The sequence below is a fragment of the Stenella coeruleoalba genome, assembly GCF_951394435.1.
Source record: "Stenella coeruleoalba genome assembly, chromosome: 10".
NCBI classification, from domain to species: domain Eukaryota; kingdom Metazoa; phylum Chordata; class Mammalia; order Artiodactyla; family Delphinidae; genus Stenella; species Stenella coeruleoalba.
The window spans coordinates 67,885,269-67,905,199 of NC_137156.1; the positions used below are offsets into that span (position 1 = coordinate 67,885,269).

General features: G+C 38.0%; 1 protein-coding gene across 11 annotated transcripts in view; it reads left to right on the forward strand.

The window, feature by feature from the left end:
* The window catches only part of DOCK3 (dedicator of cytokinesis 3), a 408,834-nt gene that overhangs the window by 264,227 nt on the left and 124,676 nt on the right, over nt 1-19,931 (forward strand). For 10 of the 11 annotated variants that reach the window (XR_013830244.1, XM_079934759.1, XM_079934762.1 and 7 more), the window contains 3 exons: nt 6,746-6,827; nt 11,872-11,932; nt 13,161-13,308. Coding sequence is in view for 10 of the 11 variants with exons in the window: in XM_079934759.1 (XP_079790885.1) it covers nt 6,746-6,827; nt 11,872-11,932; nt 13,161-13,308 (291 nt within the window). In the remaining variant the exon portion in view is untranslated. The remainder of the gene's footprint in view (nt 1-6,745; nt 6,828-11,871; nt 11,933-13,160; nt 13,309-19,931) is intronic. The other variant, XM_079934757.1, reaches the window with a different exon arrangement.

Here is a 19,931-nt window from a genome sequence, read left to right on the forward strand (position 1 = left end):
AAAGGAGTCGTGCCTCTAGTTGGCAAATAGATTCACTCAGCATTTATCAAATTGTATTTGTACAGATTCCATCGCCTTATGCAAAGGCAGGTTGTGGAGTCCAAAGTCACCTGTCCCATTGGTACTTAAACACATAACAACATTTTAAGCCTCTGAGAAGTCCTAGAGGGTAGAAACCTCTCTGTGTTTAATGCAATATTTCCCAGCAATATTGACCACTTCTTTTGCAGAACAGCTGTTGCCAAATTAGGAAACATTGGGTAGATGTTTGCCTTCAGATAGTTTGAATGTTAACAGAAAGCAGCATTTATTTCATACCCATTGGTGAAGCCAGCAAAACAGGAAGTAATTCAATTTGTACCTAGAGCCCTTTGAAATGAAACAAACAAACAGACAAAAAAAACCCAGTTATTTTCAGTCTCACAAACTGTGAAGAAAGCCAGGTGATACCGGGAGTGTGATAGGCTCTAGGAAATGTGAAGCTCAGCTGGGCACTGGGAGAACCACCTTAGGGGCCTCCTTTTACTGCTGAGGAGAAAGAGAAGTTCTTGGGTTCTCATAGGGCCAGCAATACTGTCTACCCTGGAATTTGTTTTATCTACCCTTTTTTCTTTGGACCAGAACTTGGTGTAGCCCCTCCGAATAGCACCCCTTTCTCTAGTTTGGTAACGAGAAGCTCCAAATGGCAGCCTGCTTGGTAGATGTCTGTGCTTGAGAGATTCACTGAGAGAGGTAATGTGAGGGTGAGAGCAGTTGTATGTCTTCCTTCCAAAGAAGAGAACAGAAATAATAATAAATTCTCTTGAAAAGGCATAAACTTCTTAAAATTGTTTTTATTTTCATCTATCAAGTTAACAACTAATTTGAGTGGTTATTATATGCATTTATATGTATTAAGATAGATCAACTTCTGTAACAGTTAGACAGAAAAATGCATAACAGCTCAAACACAATAGAAATGTATTTCTTGCTTGAATACTAATACCAGGTGGGTGAATTTGCAGTAACTAGGGTGGGACTCATCCGTACAATCATTCAGGGACTCAGACTAATAAATACTCTGTCAACGCCAGTACATGGCCCCAACGTTGCCTTGGGGGATCATCTCCACTCTAGGCATCTGAAAGGGGAAAGAGCATGAAGACAAACATGTAACCAGTGTTTAGGGCTAAGCCGAGAAGTGGTATACATCACTTCTATCTGCATTCAGTGTCTAGAGCTCATTATATGGCCACATCCAACTATAGGGGAGGCTGAGAAGTATAGTCTATCTGCCTGCCCAAGAAGAAACAGAGAACATGGATTTTAGTGAGTAGCTGGGAGACTCTGACTACCACAACATGCTTGATGTTTCTCAGTGTTTATCCACCAAGTTAGAAGGTTGGTTTGTCCTGACCATCTTGTTTGCTCACTGTTGGCTCATCAATGTTTCTGCATAGTGTGATGGTGATGCTACCCATCCAGTTTATGGTGACCTTTGTCAGCAGGCTTCCACACACCACACAGCAATTCTTCATGGAGCTTCCACCTTCTTTCATTCAACATGTATTGAGCACCTGTTGTAGGTTAGCCTCTTGGAAGTACTAGAGATACAGCAGTAAACAGCTCCCTTATTATTAGGGAGCTTATTCTCTCATGTAAGAGAAGGATAATAAAGAAAGAAAATAATTAGTTTGTGCCAAGTGCTGAAAAGGAGAGAGAGGGTATGGGAGGGGAGGGGTATTGCTCTTGCTAACATCATTGTAGTTGGCTTCCCTGGGAAATTGGCATTTGAATAAGCCACTTGGGCTGAAAGAACAGTATTCCAGGCAGAGGTAACAACATGTGCAAAGGTCCTAAGGCAAGAAGGAGCTTGGCTTGTTCAAGAAACTTGTATCTAGGAGAACAGTGTATATAGAGAATAGCAAGCAAGAAAGGCTCTTGTGAGATGGGGCTCTAAAGATACACTGAATGTTCCACACAAGGCCTTGGAGACCTTAGAGATCTGATTTTTTTTTAACATCTTTATTGGAGTATAATTGCTTTACAATGGTGTGTTAGTTTCTGCTTTATAACAAAGTGAATCAGCTATACATATACATATATCTCTTCCCTCTTGCGTCTCCCTCCCTCCCACCCTCCCTATCCCACTCCTCTAGGTGGTCACAAAGCACCGAGCTGATCTCCCTGTGCTATGAGGCTGCTTCCCACTAGCTATCGATTTTACATTTAGTAGTGTATATATGTCCATGCCACTCTCTCAATTTGTCCCAGCTTATTACCCTTTCCCCTCCCCGTGTCCTCAAGTCCATTCTGTAGTAGGTCTGCGTCTTTATTCCCGTCTTGCCCCTAGGTTCTTCATAACCATTTTCTTTTTGTTCTTAGATTCCATATATATATGTTAGCATATGGTATTTTTATTTTATCTGAGAGCAAGAGTAAGCCATGAAAAAGTTTGCTGTTGTTTGATTTTGCAACAACTTTATTATATACAATTCACACACTATAGAATTCATCCATTCAAAGGGTACAATTCAGTGGCTTTAAGTAGATTGGAGTTGTGCAAACTTTACCACAGTCAATTTTAAAACATTTTCATCACCCCCAAGAGAAATTCCATACCCTTTACAAGTCACCTCATCTTCTGCCAAATCCCCAGCCTTAGGCAACCACTAATCTATTTTCTGTTCCTATATATTTGCCTATTCTGGACATTTCATAGAAATGGGGTCATACAATATGTGGCCTTTTGTGTCTGACTTCTATCACTCAGCATGATGTTTTTGAAGTTCATCTACATTGTAGTGTATATCAATACATCATTCCTTTTATGGCTAAATAATAATCCATTGTATGGATGTACCTACCATATTTTATTTATCCTTTCATTTGTTGTTGGATATTTTGGTGGTTTTCATCTTTTGGCTATTATGAAAAATTCTGCTATGAATGTTCATGTACTTTTTTGGGTGGCCATATATTTTCATTTCTCTGGGATATATACTTAAGGATAGAATTGGTGGGTCATATGTTAAACTATGTTTAACCTTTTGAGGAACCACCAGACTGTTTTCCAAAGTGGTTGCACCATTTTACATTCCCACCAACATTATATGGTGGTTCCAATTTCTCCACCTCCTTGTCTACACTTGTTATTATCTGTCTTTTTGATGAAAGTCATTCTAGTGGAAGTGAAGTAGTGCCCCCATTGTGGTTTTGATTTGCATTTCCCTAATGGCTAATGATGTTGAACACCTTTTCATATCCTTATTGGCCATTTGTTTATCTTCGATGTAGAAATGTCTATTCGTTATTTTATTATTGAGTTGTAAGAGTTCTTTATAATTTTAGCTACAAGTCCCTTATCAGATATATTATTTGAACATATTTTCTTCCATTCAGTGGATTACCTTCCCCTTTCTTTCTTTCTTTTTTTTTTTTTTTGCGGTACGCAGGCCTCTCACTGTTATGGCCTCTCCCGTTGTGGAGCACACGCTCCGGACGTGCAGGCTCAGCGGCCATGGCTCACGGGCCCAGCCACTCCACGGCATGTGGGATCTTCCCGGACCGGGGCACGAACCCGTGTCCCCTGCATCAGCAGGCAGACTCTCAACCACTGCGCCACCAGGGAAGCCCAAAATTCACCCTTTTTAATGCATAGTTTGATGAGTTTTCACAAATTTATAGTTGTGAAACCACTACCATAGTCAAGAAACAGACATTTCATCACCCCAGAAAATTCCCTTATGTACCTTTGCAGTCAAACCCGTGCCCTCCTTCCTCAGTCTTGGCAACTTCTGATGTGATTTCTGTTCCTATAATTTTACGTTTCTAGAATGTACTATAAATGGAGACATATAGTATATTGTCTTTTGTGATTGACTTCTTTCACTTAGCATAATGCCTTTGAGATTCATCCATATTGTTATAAATCTTAGTAGTTTGCTTTTTTTATTGTGAAGTAATATTCCATTGTATGGGTATACCATACAATGGTATATCTCTCTGTTCATCTCCTGATGAACATTTGGGTTCTTTACAGTTTCTAGCGATTATGAATAAAGCTGCAATGAACATTCACAATCAGGTCTTTGTGTGGACATATGTTTTCATTTCTTCTGAGTCAATACCTAGGAGTAAAATTGTTGGGTCATATAGTAAGTGCATGTTTGACTTTAAAAGAAACTGTCAGGCTGTTTTCCAAAGTGGCTGTACCATTTCACATTCTCCTCAACAGATTATTAGAGTTCTAGTTGCTCTACATTCTTGCCAATCCTTGGTATATTCAGTCTTTAATTTTAGCCATTCTAGTACTTGTGTAGTGGTATCTCACTGTGCTTTTAATTTACGTTTCTCTAGTTACTAATAATGTTTTCTTGAGGTTGTTTTCCATCCCTGTATATTCTTTGGTGAAGGGTCTGTTCAGATTTTTTGGTCCATTTTTTGAGTTGTTATTTATTATTACGTCTGAGCTTACTTTCTTTGTTGTCAATACAGTCCTTTCTTAGGTCAGTGTAAATATTTTCTTCCACTCTATAGCTTGCCTTTTCATTTGCTTATCAGTGTCTTTTGAAGAGAAGATGGTTTTAATTTTATAAAGTCCAATTTATCATTTTGTGATTCATGTTATATGCTTAATAATCTGAGATCACAAAGATTTTTCTACTGTGTGCTAAATATGAAAAAAAAACGTGAACAAGATACACGAAGGTACTTGTCTCATTTTTCTTGTGTGTATTCTTACAGTTTTATAGTTTTAGCTCTTATATTTAGGTCTATGATAAATTCAAGTTCATTTTTTTTTTTTTTTTTTTTTTTTTTTTTTACGATACGGGGGCCTCTCACTGTTGTGGCCTCTCCCATTGCGGAGCGCAGGCTCAGTGGCCATGGCTCACGGGCCCAGCCGCTCCGCAGCATGTGGGATCTTCCCGGACCGGGGCACGAACCCGTGTACCCTGCATCGGCAGGTGGACTCTCAACCACTGCGCCACCAGGGAAGCCCCAAGTTCATTTCTTATAGGCAAGATCAAGGTTTAATTTTTTATATGGATTGTTCACCATTTGTTGAAACTGCTGTTCTCCCTTACTGAATTTTGATACTTTTATTGAAAATTAATTGAATATATGTGGGTTATCCCATCTTTAAACAAAGACCTCCCTCAACTCAACATGCCCATTTAACTAAAAGTTCATCACTTCCACATCTTCACCTCTTCAAAGAGGGGTCTAGACTCACTGTTTCTGCTTCCTTATTTCTTACTCCTCACACTAGCCTCTTTCACTATCATTCCACAAAAACGGTTCTTGCCAGAATCACCAATGATATCTGTTTTAACATCCGGTGGACACTGTTGTATTGTTGTCTCATGTGATTCTCAGTGCCCTTGGGCCTCCTTGACCCCTCCCTCCTCTTTCAGACACTTTTTTCCCTTAACTAACATAGCATCCCACCATTCTTCTTATTTCTTCTGTTTTTCTATTTGTCCCTACATGTCTACTTGGCTAGTTCTTCTTCTTTTACCTGTTTCTTAATTATCAATGTCTCTCAGGATTCTGACCAAAGCCCCTTTTTCTTCTTGTTCTGTTTATATTCCCTGCTTATTCCCATCTAATCTGCTGGCTGAAGCATCTCAAATTTATATTTGCCAGATTTATAAAAGCCAGATCTTTTCTGAGCTTCATTTCTGCACATTTAACTGCCTAGGAAGTTAAGCTCTAGGAAGGACCATGAGCTCTAGGAAGAAAAGTGCCCTATATATATTGTGTTCACATTTTTGTTCCTATGTTTAGCACAGACAACTTAGTAACTATCTGTTGACTAAATGAACAAATGAATATGTGAACAAACTAAGCAACCTGTGCAGCTGATATTATAACATATCTTATAATTCTAGTACAATATTTTAGTATTGGCCTTTTTACTGATACCTAATATGTGTAATGAGTACATGACTCTGGGCACAGGAGAAGCAAATTACTTTTAGAATCACATACTTTGTCTTTGCCATGGCTCAGTTTTCCTGTTACAATTGGTAGAGAACCTTGGGATGAGGAGATGGGAATGAGATCCTAGGCAGGGGCAGGAAGGAGATAAGAGAGAAAGGAGACATTTCTCCAGAATGTTGCAAACACTGTTTCTAAAGTTTTTCAGTCCAATAATTTCCTTCAAGAATTAACCTATATTGTTTGAGGAATAAAATATCTTAATGGCCCTATTAAATTCTGATTACAGCTTTAATTACAGTACATTATTTCTTTTTTACTTTTCACCCAAACTTTTGTAAGTCCCTGTAACATTTTTTCTTGGCTCTAAAATGATTCTCAAATATTGTATAGGAAGATGTAAACTGGGTAATGTAGACTCTTTCGGACCTAGTGTGATGAATATTTTTATGATGATCTGAGTGTTCACATCAAAGAATGTATATGCTGCTTATGGGCTTACTGTTATGCCCAGAGCTTTGAGGGTATTTGGGAAAAATACAAGACATAATCCTCATTGCTGCCCTCAGGGAGCACACAGCTTTAGGGAGGTAAGAGCCACAACTGGCAAGTAAACAGCAACACCTGTGAAGCAGTTTGTAGTCTCTATTGCATGTTGCTTGGCAAGAAAGATAGTCTCCTGCTACTAGACATGTACTTTTGGCCTTGCCTGTCACTATGGGCTGTCCTGAAAGTGTTTAGGGTTTCTCTATAAATGCCCTTTTTATTTGTTCTCGAGCATGCAGTCCCTTACATTTCTCTGTCTCTCTCTCCTACATTTCAGTGAGCGGTTTCTGGTGAGACTGAACAAGAATGGTGGGCCAAGGAACCCAGAGAAGATAGAACGAATGTGTGCCCTTTTTACAGTATGTGCAAATTCTATTTCCCTTCTCTGCTGTTGACTCTAACTAGGGCCCTGCTATGTGGATATTGTTGCCCTGGAAACAAGCATTTATTCTTATTTCCCCACACACTGGTGAGAATAGAACTTGATTTATGTGTCTATCAGGTTTTAATGAAATATTTAAGAAAACTGAAATTAGCTTCAGTTTTTAATTTAATTTATTAAAGAAATATAATCAAGTACCTTTTACTGATGTACATTTTAGAAGCTATTTAATATAATAGACACATAAAATTTGAGGAAAGTCTTTCTTACAATTCTTCTTCAAGGCCACTGGGAATTTCTCTGATGTGTAAGTATGGTTTCTCTAAAGGCACCCACCAAATTTACAGCTTTGCAGTTTTTTAATGAGTTTATATAAAGAGAGACAAACTAAATAGTCCTCCTCTTTCAAATACCGAACAGAGTCTTTTTGTGCCATGATTCATACTTAAGTTTTTTCTGAATAACCATGCTGTTATTCGTGGTCTCTGAGCTCATGGACTCATCAGCTCAGAGAAGGCTAGGTAACCTGCTTATTGAAAAGTGCTAAGCCTCACAATACCACATTGCCTTGTGTATTCTTCAAGCTGATTCTGATTTACTAAATTTTTTTTTACCCAGTTATAAAACTTAACTGCCCAGCTTTATTTATTTCAGTTAATTTATTTGCTGAAGAAGAAAATAAGACCGTGTCACAATTTTAAACCACTTTTGACTATCATGGATTCTTTGATGTGCTTCAGTGATACTGAGATACATCAAAACCTGTTGAGTGCAGGGAGGTATGATGGTGTCACAGTGCCACTGCCCTCGTTTGTGGTGCATGATTGATAGGTGACAGGTGTCTCAAACCTTATGGTGTGCCTCTTAAACACAAATGGGATTTATCTAGGGCTCTGATATGTGACTTTCTCTGAAAGATAAAATTGGATTTGTTTACCTGACCTTTTTTGTTCATTTACTACAACTTTATCGAAATCTCAAATGATGTTACTGCAGAATCAGAAGCCACTTTTACAGGAATAACTTTTATTGAAATTGCTTCAGGTATGAAGGATTTACAAATCTAGCTAAGCTAACATGAAGTTTCATACATCTTTGAGCTCAGCATTCAAAGCTTAGGAGATAATATAGGAAGAAAAAGCAGGAAAAGCAGATCCAGGAAGACGGCTAAGGGAATTGAGATGGTTTAGTCTGGAAAGATCAATGCTCTCTCTTCAACAGGAGAACAAGGGAAAGAGTCCAAATTGCAGGTAATGGGATGTAGGTTAGAATATTGGGGGAGAGCATCTGAAGTGAGACTACCTGAACACTGAGCTGGTTCTCTGGGACCACCTTCCTGAAACAGGATTAGAATGAGATGAGACACCCATCTGTCTAGAATGTCTCAGTGACCTTAGGAGTCTTTTATAGATCCTCGTGCTCTGATATTGTTTGGTTAAAGCAGCAAAAGAAATTGTCGATTCCTTGTTCTTTGGCACTGTGGGAACAGAGCTGTGTGTGTGTGTGTGTGTGCGCGCGCGCGCACGTGTGCGTGCATGTGTGCTGTCCTTGAATGTGATGAGTGTAGTCCTTGTCTCTTGAAAAATGAACTTAATTATGATATTTGAATGTAATTATACAGTAAATCAAAATTTCATTTAACAGCATTTTAATTATCTATAGGGGCCCAGAGGCCTAGGCTGTAGCCCCAGCTTTATAAATCAGAGATGCACGTAACACTTATGACGTGCTCTTGTTCTGCCACAATGAGAAGGCACAAGGCTGCTAAAAATACCCACTTTTGTAGTTCCCTTTGCAGTACAGCCCTGGATCTTTTTTTAAAGATCCCCCAAAAAAATGATTTGAGGAATTTTTTTCAAAGCCTAGAAGATTTTTGAACAAGATTGTTCTAGCCAGGATTTTCATGTTTTACTTTAAGTTTATACGAAATGATAATTTTGGTGGAAACTATTTTCTGGCTATCTAAGACTTGAGTTCCTCCTGTGGGCCAAAGGAGTTTTCCAGATTGGCATATGTGTTACAGAGTTTTCGAGTAAATGCAAGAAAATGCAGGTACAGCTGTGGTCAGTGCCAGCATGTTAGCTTACCTTAGCATCAAGAAAAGGGAACCATACAAATGGAGCAGTTTTGCAGGGTTACTCAAGCTGACTTCAGAGCCACATTACAGACAGTCACATTATCCATGCACAATCTTGCTCTTGGTAAATCCTGTTTTTTTCTGACTATGTTAGATTTCAGAGCTTCCTGTACAAGAAGAATTTTATCCAAGAAGGAGGTGTTTCATATTTATGTAAATGTCTAATACAGTGAGGATTTTGATGACTTTCATGATTAACAATGGCTGTGTGGTATGAGCATGAGAGAGCATGTCTGTGTATTTGCTCCTTACTAGATATCCAGTGCCTCACACACAGTGCCTGGCAAATACTAATGATTTGTTACATAAGTAAATGAATACATGTTTATTTTCTATTATAGTTGAGTGATCAGCTCAGAGAATGAACTTGTGTTGTTTTCCCTGCATTAATTGGCATCATATTTTTTACATTTACTTTTTCACATTTCAAAATAGAATTTTAGGTAGTGCTTTCTTGGAATTAAGAATGAATTTAATTATTAGTGCAATAACATCATTTATTAAAATACTGCCTCCTTTTCTACAGCATAAGAATGAATAAATTGGCTGTGTTTCATATTTGTAAATCCTATTATCTCTACAGAAAAAGGGTAGTCCAGGCACAGGAAAGTGAATTGACTTTTCCATGTTTCAGATGAAATATTAGTAACTGAGTCAAGATGCTGATCCCTGAGTCACTGTCTTTTCTACCCACCAGGTAGTTGGGAACCAGCTTCCTAGTTATGTAGGATTGGAGGGTAAGGTCCAGTGAATAAATCTAAATTCAAACCCTGCTCACCAGATGAATGGTGGGTGAGTCACCTCTCTCCCCACCTTGGTTTTACAGGTCTTGTGACATAACTCTATGGTAACTGTGTTTAACCATGCTCATATCTAATAAGATAGCCTTTACACTGAATTTTGACACTGAAATTATGTGGAACTCACAAATAATAATTTTACTTAAAATATTTTCTGGTACTGATTATTGTCATCTTATTTTTACTGATCTCAAATAAATGCCACAGAATGTTCTGGGTACCATGTATAACATGGTAAGAAAGAGCCCCTATCCAGCCATTTAGAAAATACTGTAAATTACATTTTAGGCTTCTTCCTTTCATTCACCTGAACAGAACCAAAGGAGAGATCCCATGCTCTTGTGTACAGCCCATCTGGTTAGTGTTTGATCATCTTTGGTAACTGGCTTGAATTCTCTACGTATATTGGGATTTATAATTATACTGGTTATTTGATAGTTTGGATTAACACAATTTAAGCTATGTAGAAGACCATTTCACTTTGAAATGAGTCAAACATTTACATATCTTTTAGTAATAGACATGTTTCTATCCCAAAAATTATATAAAAATGGTAATCTGTTTTTTAATTTCTATTTTTTAGTAGTCATCTTAATATTTAGCAAAATGTAGTACTGTTTGGAGGATATCATTTTAAATTAAAGGAATTATTGAAATGGAGTCTAAAATATCATTTTTCAAGATCAAAAGACAACTTTCATGCAAAAATATATCTTTGTGATTCCAGAGATAACAATTTATGTTAAATTATTTTGTAACCCATTTCATTGTAAGTATATTTCATTATTCCATCAAGAATTTGGCAAAATATTATAACCATCTAGAATCTAAAAGCTTCAATTTCACCATTACAAATTACTTTTTAATGTCTCCTTTTCTTTCATATGTTCAGGACCACTCTACAGGGCAGAGCTGGGATTATGGTGAGGCAAGCAAAGCGCAGAATCCTGAGAATGAGACCTTAAATTTTATATCTTAGATGGCTTGCTTGCCTCACCCTAGACCTAACCCTGCTACAGGGTAAACATAAACATAAAGCAAACATGGGGATTCTGGATCCAAAGCTCATTCAAAATCATGACTGCTGCTTGATTGTCCCTTTTCCTGCTTTATTGAAAAGAGATAAGTATCTGGGACAAATCAAAAGATGAAAGATGGGAAGGAAATGGAACTAAGGAACCATTTCCTAGAAGCAAAAGGGAAATCACAGGAACCTGTCCCATTAAAGATAGAGGTTACTCCTTCAATCATCATTAATTCATAACAGTGGCTGGGAGTGAGCAGCAGTTGATGACCTGGTGAAAGTCTGAAACAATACATATTAAAGGAAGTTTTATTACTTCGAGTATAATGTGTTAAATAAAGTATAAATATATACTCAAACATTTTTTTTCAAAATGTGTTCTACACATAAATAATGTATAAAATTATTTTTATAACTCTAGTTTTAAAAGGGATTCTGGATGAGATTTGTTTACTTAAAGGAAGCCCTTAAAATTTTCCAGATAAAATTATTTTCAGCTTTATGCTTCAGCATAAATGATACATATCTAAATTTAGAAATGGGAGATCTAATTATTGAGGTGTCACTAAAACCAAAGTAATTGCTTTTCAAGGGAACATATCTAGTGTATAATAATCATTTGTGGACAGCAGAATAAATGTAAAATTAGTAGAGAGTAAACTTTCAGAATTTCAGTCATTAATGAGCCTTTTGGTGTTTTCCCTTTTTTTTTCTGCATTGGAAATTTCTTTTGTTACAGAATGTTTTTATATGATTTTGGAATAAACATGGATAAGTCAATGTCATGGAGATTTCTAATGTGAGAACTTTCGGAGATAGGTGGTCTAAATAAGAGCTGGAAAAATATTGTCAACAAAATAATCTTCTAAGGGCACATAAGATGTCCAGGCTTTCACTGCAGGAATCTTATAAACACTAAACTGCTATGTGCTTTAATCTCCTTCTCCCACCTATAGCATATGCTAAAAGCAGCAAAAGCAAACCATTATGAGGTTCAAAATGAAATTTTAATTATTTTCTATGTATTCATTGCCTTAATTTATTTTTTCTCTTTTCTTAGGATCTGAGCAGCAAAGATATGAAGAGAGATTTATATATAGTTGCCCATGTGATACGAATAGGTACGGTTCACTTTATCAATTCACATGACTAAGACCACCCCAACTTGGGATATCTACTGTATTGACCTTTGTCTTCTGCCTAGGTCTTCAGGTTTTAGGATTACTTCAGGTACTTCAGGTTTTAGGATTAGAGTCCAGTTTGTACTGGAGCTGTACCTTAAGCTCAGCTGCTGCAATAGCTGAATTTGATAGAAATGAAAGCATTTTCTGCTTCCTATTTGTTTTTGGACCCATACTTTTTATTTCAAGTGGCCTGCTTTTTTACATTCTCTCCATCTAATGTTCTGCCTCTGTACCAGCCCTCTGCCTCAGAGATCTTGTAACGGATTGCCAGGGTTGCCAGCTTAACAGGTAGTGAATGGCCTTTGCTGTGTTTTGTATCAAAAAGTATGTATCTATGCTATTTTCCACAAAATTAGAGTTACTGTCATTACTGCACTAGATGGATGGTATCTCACTTCTACCCCACCCAAGATTTTTGCTACCTGTGGTTCGTTTGTCCAGTCTTATTTTAAGTTTATGACATAATTTGCGGGCCCATGACTAACCAAGTCATCTTTCATAGTGGGTTCTGGCATATCCTGTACAGCAAAAGAGTTGTTTTGCCAACAACAAAACAACTCTTTTCCTGTACTTTTGGGTTTTTGTTTTTCTGTACTTGATAAAGCATTTGTTGAGGTTCCAGTTCTGCATTTGCAAGTCCTCTTGCCACTATAAGCACAGCCTTGGTAAGCAGGAAAATCAAGCTCCCATCTACTTTCTGAGACTCTTCTTGCTCCTACAGTGGTTCAGGAGCAGCTTTGGCTGGAAGAATTTGGTTGGAAGAATAGTACATTGTCCTCGTTATCTCTGTATACATAACTTTTACCTGTCAGCTAAAATACTCAACTAAGAAGTTAAAATATATTAGCACATTGGTTTTTCTAAGAAATTCATGAAACCACTGTTTCATTCACATATGATTAATAAATGGACTGTTGGTGTTGAGGTGGGTAGTAAGGATGATTAATTGAACGTGGTGCAGGGGAAGAGCCCTGGCCAAAGGCCTGTTTGGCATTCCTCTACATAAATAACCTTGCATCCTTGGATGGCTCCCTTCATCTTCAGTCTTCCAGTTTAGAAAATCTCTTAAGATACCTATAGCTCTGGCATCCTTGGATGACAATTCGGTGGTGCTATAGAGGAGCATGGAGTTCTCAGTCTGACTGGTGTTTCTGCTGTACCCCAGGCCGGATGCTCCTGAATGACTCAAAGAAGGGCCCTGCTCATCTGCACTATCGGCGGCCGTATGGCTGTGCAGTCCTAAGCATCCTGGATGTCCTGCAGTCGCTCACAGAGTTAAAGGAAGAGAAGGATTTTGTTCTTAAGGTTTACACGTGAGTAATGGACCTCAGAAATATTAATGATTTGCAACATAAGACATCCCAGCACTGCCCTTGAGAGCAGAAGTTCTCAAGCTTTGCAGGACAGACTCATCAGGTTATGTAGGATAGGGAATTTTTTGAAAATGCAAAGATTTCCTTCTAAAGGTTTGGGATGGGCCCAGGCAACTGTATTTTTAATACGCTTCCCAGGTGATTCTGAAGCAGCTGAACTTGGAATGTTCTATTCTAAAGTAAAAGTCTGGTGATACACAATTCCTCTTCTCTCCAGGACTAGCCAACCTTATTACGTATTTACAGGAAAGCTAATAATCTAATTTATCCTGTGTTTTGGCTGTAAAAGAGTCATCTGTGTCTAATACTTGCCCACCAGCTGTTGTAACTGAGCTGGCTCCTGATGTACATTGCTTCAAAGAATGATCACAAGTCAGGTTGCCCTGTCTTTGAAGAAAAGCCAGTTTTTTCTGAGGAGCTAAGGTTTTACTCTTCATTTCTGCCACCACTGATCTATGTCACCAGCCAAGTATGGCATTATTTTTAGTGTTCATCATCCAAGGACTCTGCCTTACAGAAGCCGTGCATCTCCTCCTGACTCTTGTTAAACAACAGAAAAAACAAAGAAAAGTAACACAGAATCCAGGTATATCGTCTGTCTTTGCTTGTAGAGACTTAGGCATGAATCATAATGCTGAAAATATGATCAATGGTGAGTTTAGTGAGTTTTTAAAGCAAGTGTATTTCTAACTGTGAGAATTAAAAAAAGAAATCTCTCCCCTTTTGGTTTTAACCCAATATTGTTTTTTCAAATTAAATCTAATGCTGTCAATCACCAGGTTAATATATCTTTACCGTAATATTTGTGTGTATTTTTCTAAATTATCTGTTCTATCTGATTCAGGCATGAAGTAAACGTAATTCACAATTATGCTTAATTTGGACCTTTGTATAATCAACCACATTTTATTAATTTCAAAATAAAAGCCCAGGTATCCTTATTACCTATTTTGCCTTAAGCTCTGTTTTGTTCAGAGTTGTGTACTTGATGTGATGAGGATCTTCCTTTGAAATAATAACTTACAAAGGAAATTTTAGCAGGTTTCCTCTTCCTTTCATGCATCAGTCACAGCCTTGCTCCATTTACGAAATCTCTTCAATGGTGGGTGGTGGTACCTGCTTCTTTTTTTTTTTTTAATAAATTTACTTATTTATTTATTTTTATCTTTTTGGCTGCGTTGGGTCTTCGTTGCGGTGTGCGGGCTTCTCATTGTGGTGGCTTCTCTTGTTGTGGAGCACGGGCTCTAGGTTCACGGGCTTCAGTAGTTGTGGCTCGCGGGCTCTAGAGCACAGGCTCAGTAGTTGTGGTGCACGGGCTTAGTTGCTCTGCGGCATGTGGGATCTTCCCGGACCAGGGCTCGAACCCATGTCCCCTGCATTGGCAGGTGGATTCTTAACCACTGCACCACCAGGGAAGTCCCGGGACCTGCTTCTTGATACAAGGTCCTTTCCTCCCTTTGAAAAGGACTAAATGTTCATCCAAAATCATCATCATTATCATCTTACTCCACTCTATCCTTTCTAAGGGCATGGAGTTTATAGATAGCACTCCAGAGTTGCATCTCTGCACATATCAGCTGTTCCTTGCTTCAGTGCAAATTCTCATTGTGGATAGGGGCTTGCACAGCATCTCTCTTGAAATCATGCTATCAAGCTTAATTAGCCTAGTTGCTTCTAAAACAACAGTTTTCAGTACTAACATGTCACTTTTCAAGAAGTGGGATTCATGTGTAGCTTTTTCTTAGCTCCTTTCTCTGAGCTGTGCCTAATATATCAGTTCTAAAAAGCCAAAGAAAGATATTGTTTTCAACAGAGAAGATAGTTTTTTTTTAAGTTTTTTGAAGGACTAATAGAGTTAAACTGTAGGATAATTTTTCCACTTGATAGTATTAACAGACTTTCAAAGACACTTCCATGTTGGTGAAATTGATTTTGTGCACAGTACGGAATTCCTCTAGGGTTAGTGTTTTAAATCCACATCAGCACAGTAAATTCAGCCCTACGGAGAAGTAATATTTTCCAATAAATTTTAGGGGACATGTTTGTTAGGTTTAATTGGAAGCTTAAAGGTTTTACTAATAGCTATTGATAGTGTTTTAGCCTTTGCTAGGACAGAATTTTGCAAGGATAAAAAAATCTCTTGTATAGTATTAATCAGTGAATTAGCAAAATATCTCATTAGTTGTTGATCTTCTCATTGTTTCTTCTGTTATTCAGAGTCAGCCTCAGGCCTCAAGCCCCTGTATGTCTCTTGTCGTGACCACTGCTCTGGCTTTATAGATATTTAATATCATGTGTGTTGGGAAGGCACCACATCCTTTTTTAAAAAATCACAACAAGAAGCTGAGGTGTAAAAACTAGGTCGCTTTTTAGTGAGCCAGAAACCTTAAAAATCACAAACGAATAACCACTATGTGAAGTTCATTCTATATCAGAATCTATATTCTATTCTATATCAGATATCATATTTGTTCTTGGCCAGAGGGACTGGACTCTCAGGCAGGCACAAGGCTTGCTGAATCTGGAGCCTAGGATGTGAAAGGAGAGGAATGCCAAGGAGCTAAAGCCAGCATTGGGATGGGTGGAGTGTGACCATAAATAGTACATATGACCAAATACAAGATGCCTCTGAATATGTGATGACCACTCTCCAAGTTCACATTGAAAAAAGTCCAAACACTTTTAGGCCAACTTTAATGAAATAAATAACTACTTAAAATATTAAATTTATCATTTTAGTTATATTTTAAATCATATTATATAAAATGTGTATTACACACTATGTACTCAATCACATATTATGTAAAATTGAGAAGTATTGCTCTTTCCCCACTTCCACATTTTATGAGAAGATTTTATTTGAATTCTTTATGTGCAACCATGCCATTAGGTCTTTGTCATCACTATAGCCATATTCTGAGTCATCTGACAGTTTTCCAAGGCACATTATCAGGTTTGGTTTTGATACATCACTCTTTGAATCCTTAATGATGCTTTCACTGGAGATTTATCTTGAGGCCCAATAACATATTTGCTGAATAGTTGGACGCTTGATTTTTTTTATGTTTTCATTTGTCATGTAGGCCTATGTATATGACCTTAATGATACAGCCACTTACTATGCTGCTTTTAAGGTGAGTTTTACAGTAGCATCCAATACTTCAATTTGGAGGTCATATCCAAGGATGATTACTAAATCTGTGTAGTTTTGCTCTTAAAATTTTTTTTAACCAAGATAAAATTTATAAGCATCTAAAACTTGCATTGGTAATAATGTATCTTATCCAAAGGATAATGTAACGTATCCAAACAGTGCTGTGATGTTAAAAATAAAGGGGTTCAGAGAATGCCCTATAACATGAAAGGCTTTGTGAGGGTGGAAATACAAGGTGGCAGCCTCTTCTGTGAGTGATGCCTGGAAGGGAACCTCTCCTTGTATTTGGAATAGACACAGGCATTTCCTCAGAACACCACCTTTGGGTTCTTTGTTTCATCACTACCTTATCTATGAAACTGCCTTAAGTTGAGGGGACTTGTTTAGGAGCCATTCTTAAATGGAAGCTCATTCTTAAATGGGTAAAGGACCATTGGGTCACTCTCATTTTGGTACAGATTAAAGGAATCTGATGTCTTTATATGTAATAACTCTAAATGAAAAATTCTGCTTCTCACTTGCAAGTCAGGTAAAGAAATAGCTCATATTTCTCTTTCTCCTAGCCTAGGCCTTCTCAATTTTCAGTGGATCATCATCCACCCAGGACCATTATCTGCTGGGTCCATTATCAGTGTTCAGACATGCGTTGTTTGAGCATCTGCACCAAATGTCTTTTCAGGCCATACAAGGAAGACTCAAATCCAGTAGGTCTCTGTCCATGGAACTGCTCTATTTTGACTTCCAGTGCCCACTGTCTCTAGCCTCAGTGTCTAACTGGGTTTTTGTGTGTGTTAGTACTGCTGCAAAACAGAACACGTTAAATAATGAACCAAAATAAAGAAAGTTAGCTCAGGATGACTCCCTGCTCATGCAGAGGTGAGAGGTTCACAACAGGAGTCTCTAACATGGATTTAGTGTTGGCACATGAGGTCCCAAGTATTCTCTGCCACAGGATTGAAAAAACAAATGTGCTTTCTCTTCCCTTCCTTCTCTGTTCTGCTGCTACTCTAGAAAGAGTGATATGAAAGAACAGTGGCTCTACAAGTATACAAACATAGAGCTGGCTTTGTATAACAACTTTAACTGACTTAAAAGTATGTCAGTAGTATGTATGATCCCAGATTGGTTTTTAAAAACATAGATATAATACTTTCATCTATTAGATAGATTAGGTAGATGAGATGATAGATAGAAGCTGTGAGATTTGGAAAAGTCATCCTAATTCCCAGAACTTTAGTTTCCTCCTCTAAAAAATTGGGGGTGGGAGGATGGAATAAGGTAATATAAGAGAGACAGAAGAAAAAAGAACCCATTTGAACTAGTGAATCAAACAGGAAAGAGGTGGAAAAATAAATGAGAGGATTGGTGGTTCAGGAAATGAGATATACCCAAATGATAGGTGTATTACATGCCATCTAAAAGGAGTTTCCTGTCTTTTTTTTTTGCTAGTGACTCTTGTTTATTGGCAAGTTCCACTTTCACATCTAAACTACAAATCCTACATAATTCCAGCCATAGTATCTTAATTACTTCATGGTGGCCACATAAAATGTCACCTGTTTTCAATGGTAATATCAGTGTACATTTGTTTAGCGCTCTGTACTCTCTCAGAGCCCTTCTGGCTATATAATCACATTGAAACTTCATAACAAGCCTGTGCACTGAGTGGAGCTTCACCATCTTACAGAGGTAGAGGTGGTCAACACCAGTTAAGTAAGTGACTAAGCAAATTAATGACATTTCTTGGAAGAACAAAAGAATGGTAGTAATCATACTTTGATTTTAAATTAATTTTTCATTTAACCTATAATGATTCAAAAACAGCACCAATAACAAAAAATGCTAGGGATAGAATCATATCATGGGCTTTATAGAACGTGTTATTTTCTTTTTAAATTTTTTAAAATATTTTTATTTATTTTATTTTATTTTTTTTTTTGGCTGCGTTGGGTCTTTTGTTGCTGCACGCGGGCTTTTCTCTAGTTGCGGCAAGCGGGGGCCACTCCTTGTTGCAGTGTGCAGGCTTCTCACTGTTGTGGCTTCTCTTGTTGCGGAGCATGGGCTCTAGGTGCGTGGGCCTCAGTAGTTGCGGCACGCGGGCTCAGTCGTTGTGGCTCGCGGGCTCTAGAGTGCAGGCTCCGCGGCATGTGGGATCTTCCCAGACCAGGGCTTGAACCCATGTACCCTGCATTGGCAGGCAGATTCTTAGCCACTGCGCCACCAGGAAAGCCCTAAACTTTTTATTTTAAATTGAAGTATAGCCGATTAACAGTGTTGTGATAGTTTCAGGTGCACAGCAGAGCGACTCAGCCATACATATACATGTAACCATTCTCCCCCAAACTCCCCTCCCATCCAGGCTGCCACATAACATTGAGCAGAGCTCCCTGTGCTATACAGTAGGTCCTTGTTAGTTATCCATTTTAAATATAGCAGTGTGTACATGTCAGTCCCAAACTCCCTAACTATCCCTTGCCCCCATCCTTCCTAGAACATGTTATTTTTTAAGTGTTTATTCTTCTTTATGGTCAACATTTAGTTTTTATGGCTGTTGGGTTGTCATACCTTTTATTAACCAGTAATAAAGGCACAAATTAGATTTAAAAGCTGTATTAATATTTCTGTTAGTAAAAATTTAGACATTTCTATCCTAAAGGAAACCCTAATATAAATAAATGCAGGATGTATAATCATTCAGCACAAAGATGCATGTAAGAATATATATCAAACAGTACAAAAGCTGCTGTAAGAGAGCATTAAAAAATCAGAAAGCCTAGAGCAAAGGACAGTAGAAAGCCCATATCAGTTATGACAATAAATATAATTGAGATGAAATTAGGTAAAAATTCTTAAAATAGAGGCAAAGGGCTTCCCTGGTGGCGCAGTGGTTGAGAGTCCGCCTGCCGATGCAGGGGACACGGGGGGACACGGGTTCGTGCCCCAGTCCAGGAGGATCCCACATGCCACGGAGAGGCTGGGCCCGTGAGCCATGGCCGCTGAGCCTGCGCGTCCAGAGCCTGTGCTCCGCAACGGGAGAGGCCACAACAGTGAGAGGCCCGCGTACCGCAAAAAAAAAAAAAAAAAAAATGCAAAAAACAAAATTCTTCTATATATTAGTGAGAGACTCACAAATATAATAAGAGAAACAAAAAGATTAATAACAAATAAGCTAAGTATAATAATAAAATACAGACAAAATGAAATGTCGTAATATTAATGATAAAAAATAAATTCTAATGTAAAAGGTATGAAATGAATGTGCTGTGTGAGGAGTATCAGGGATTGACAGAAAAAGAAAACACACACACAATAAAGTTAAATTTGGTTTCCTCTTTCATCCTCCAAGAATACATATCTCACGGGAAGCAAAATGGCTTCTCAGGGTAGGCACACACATAACATGTAATGC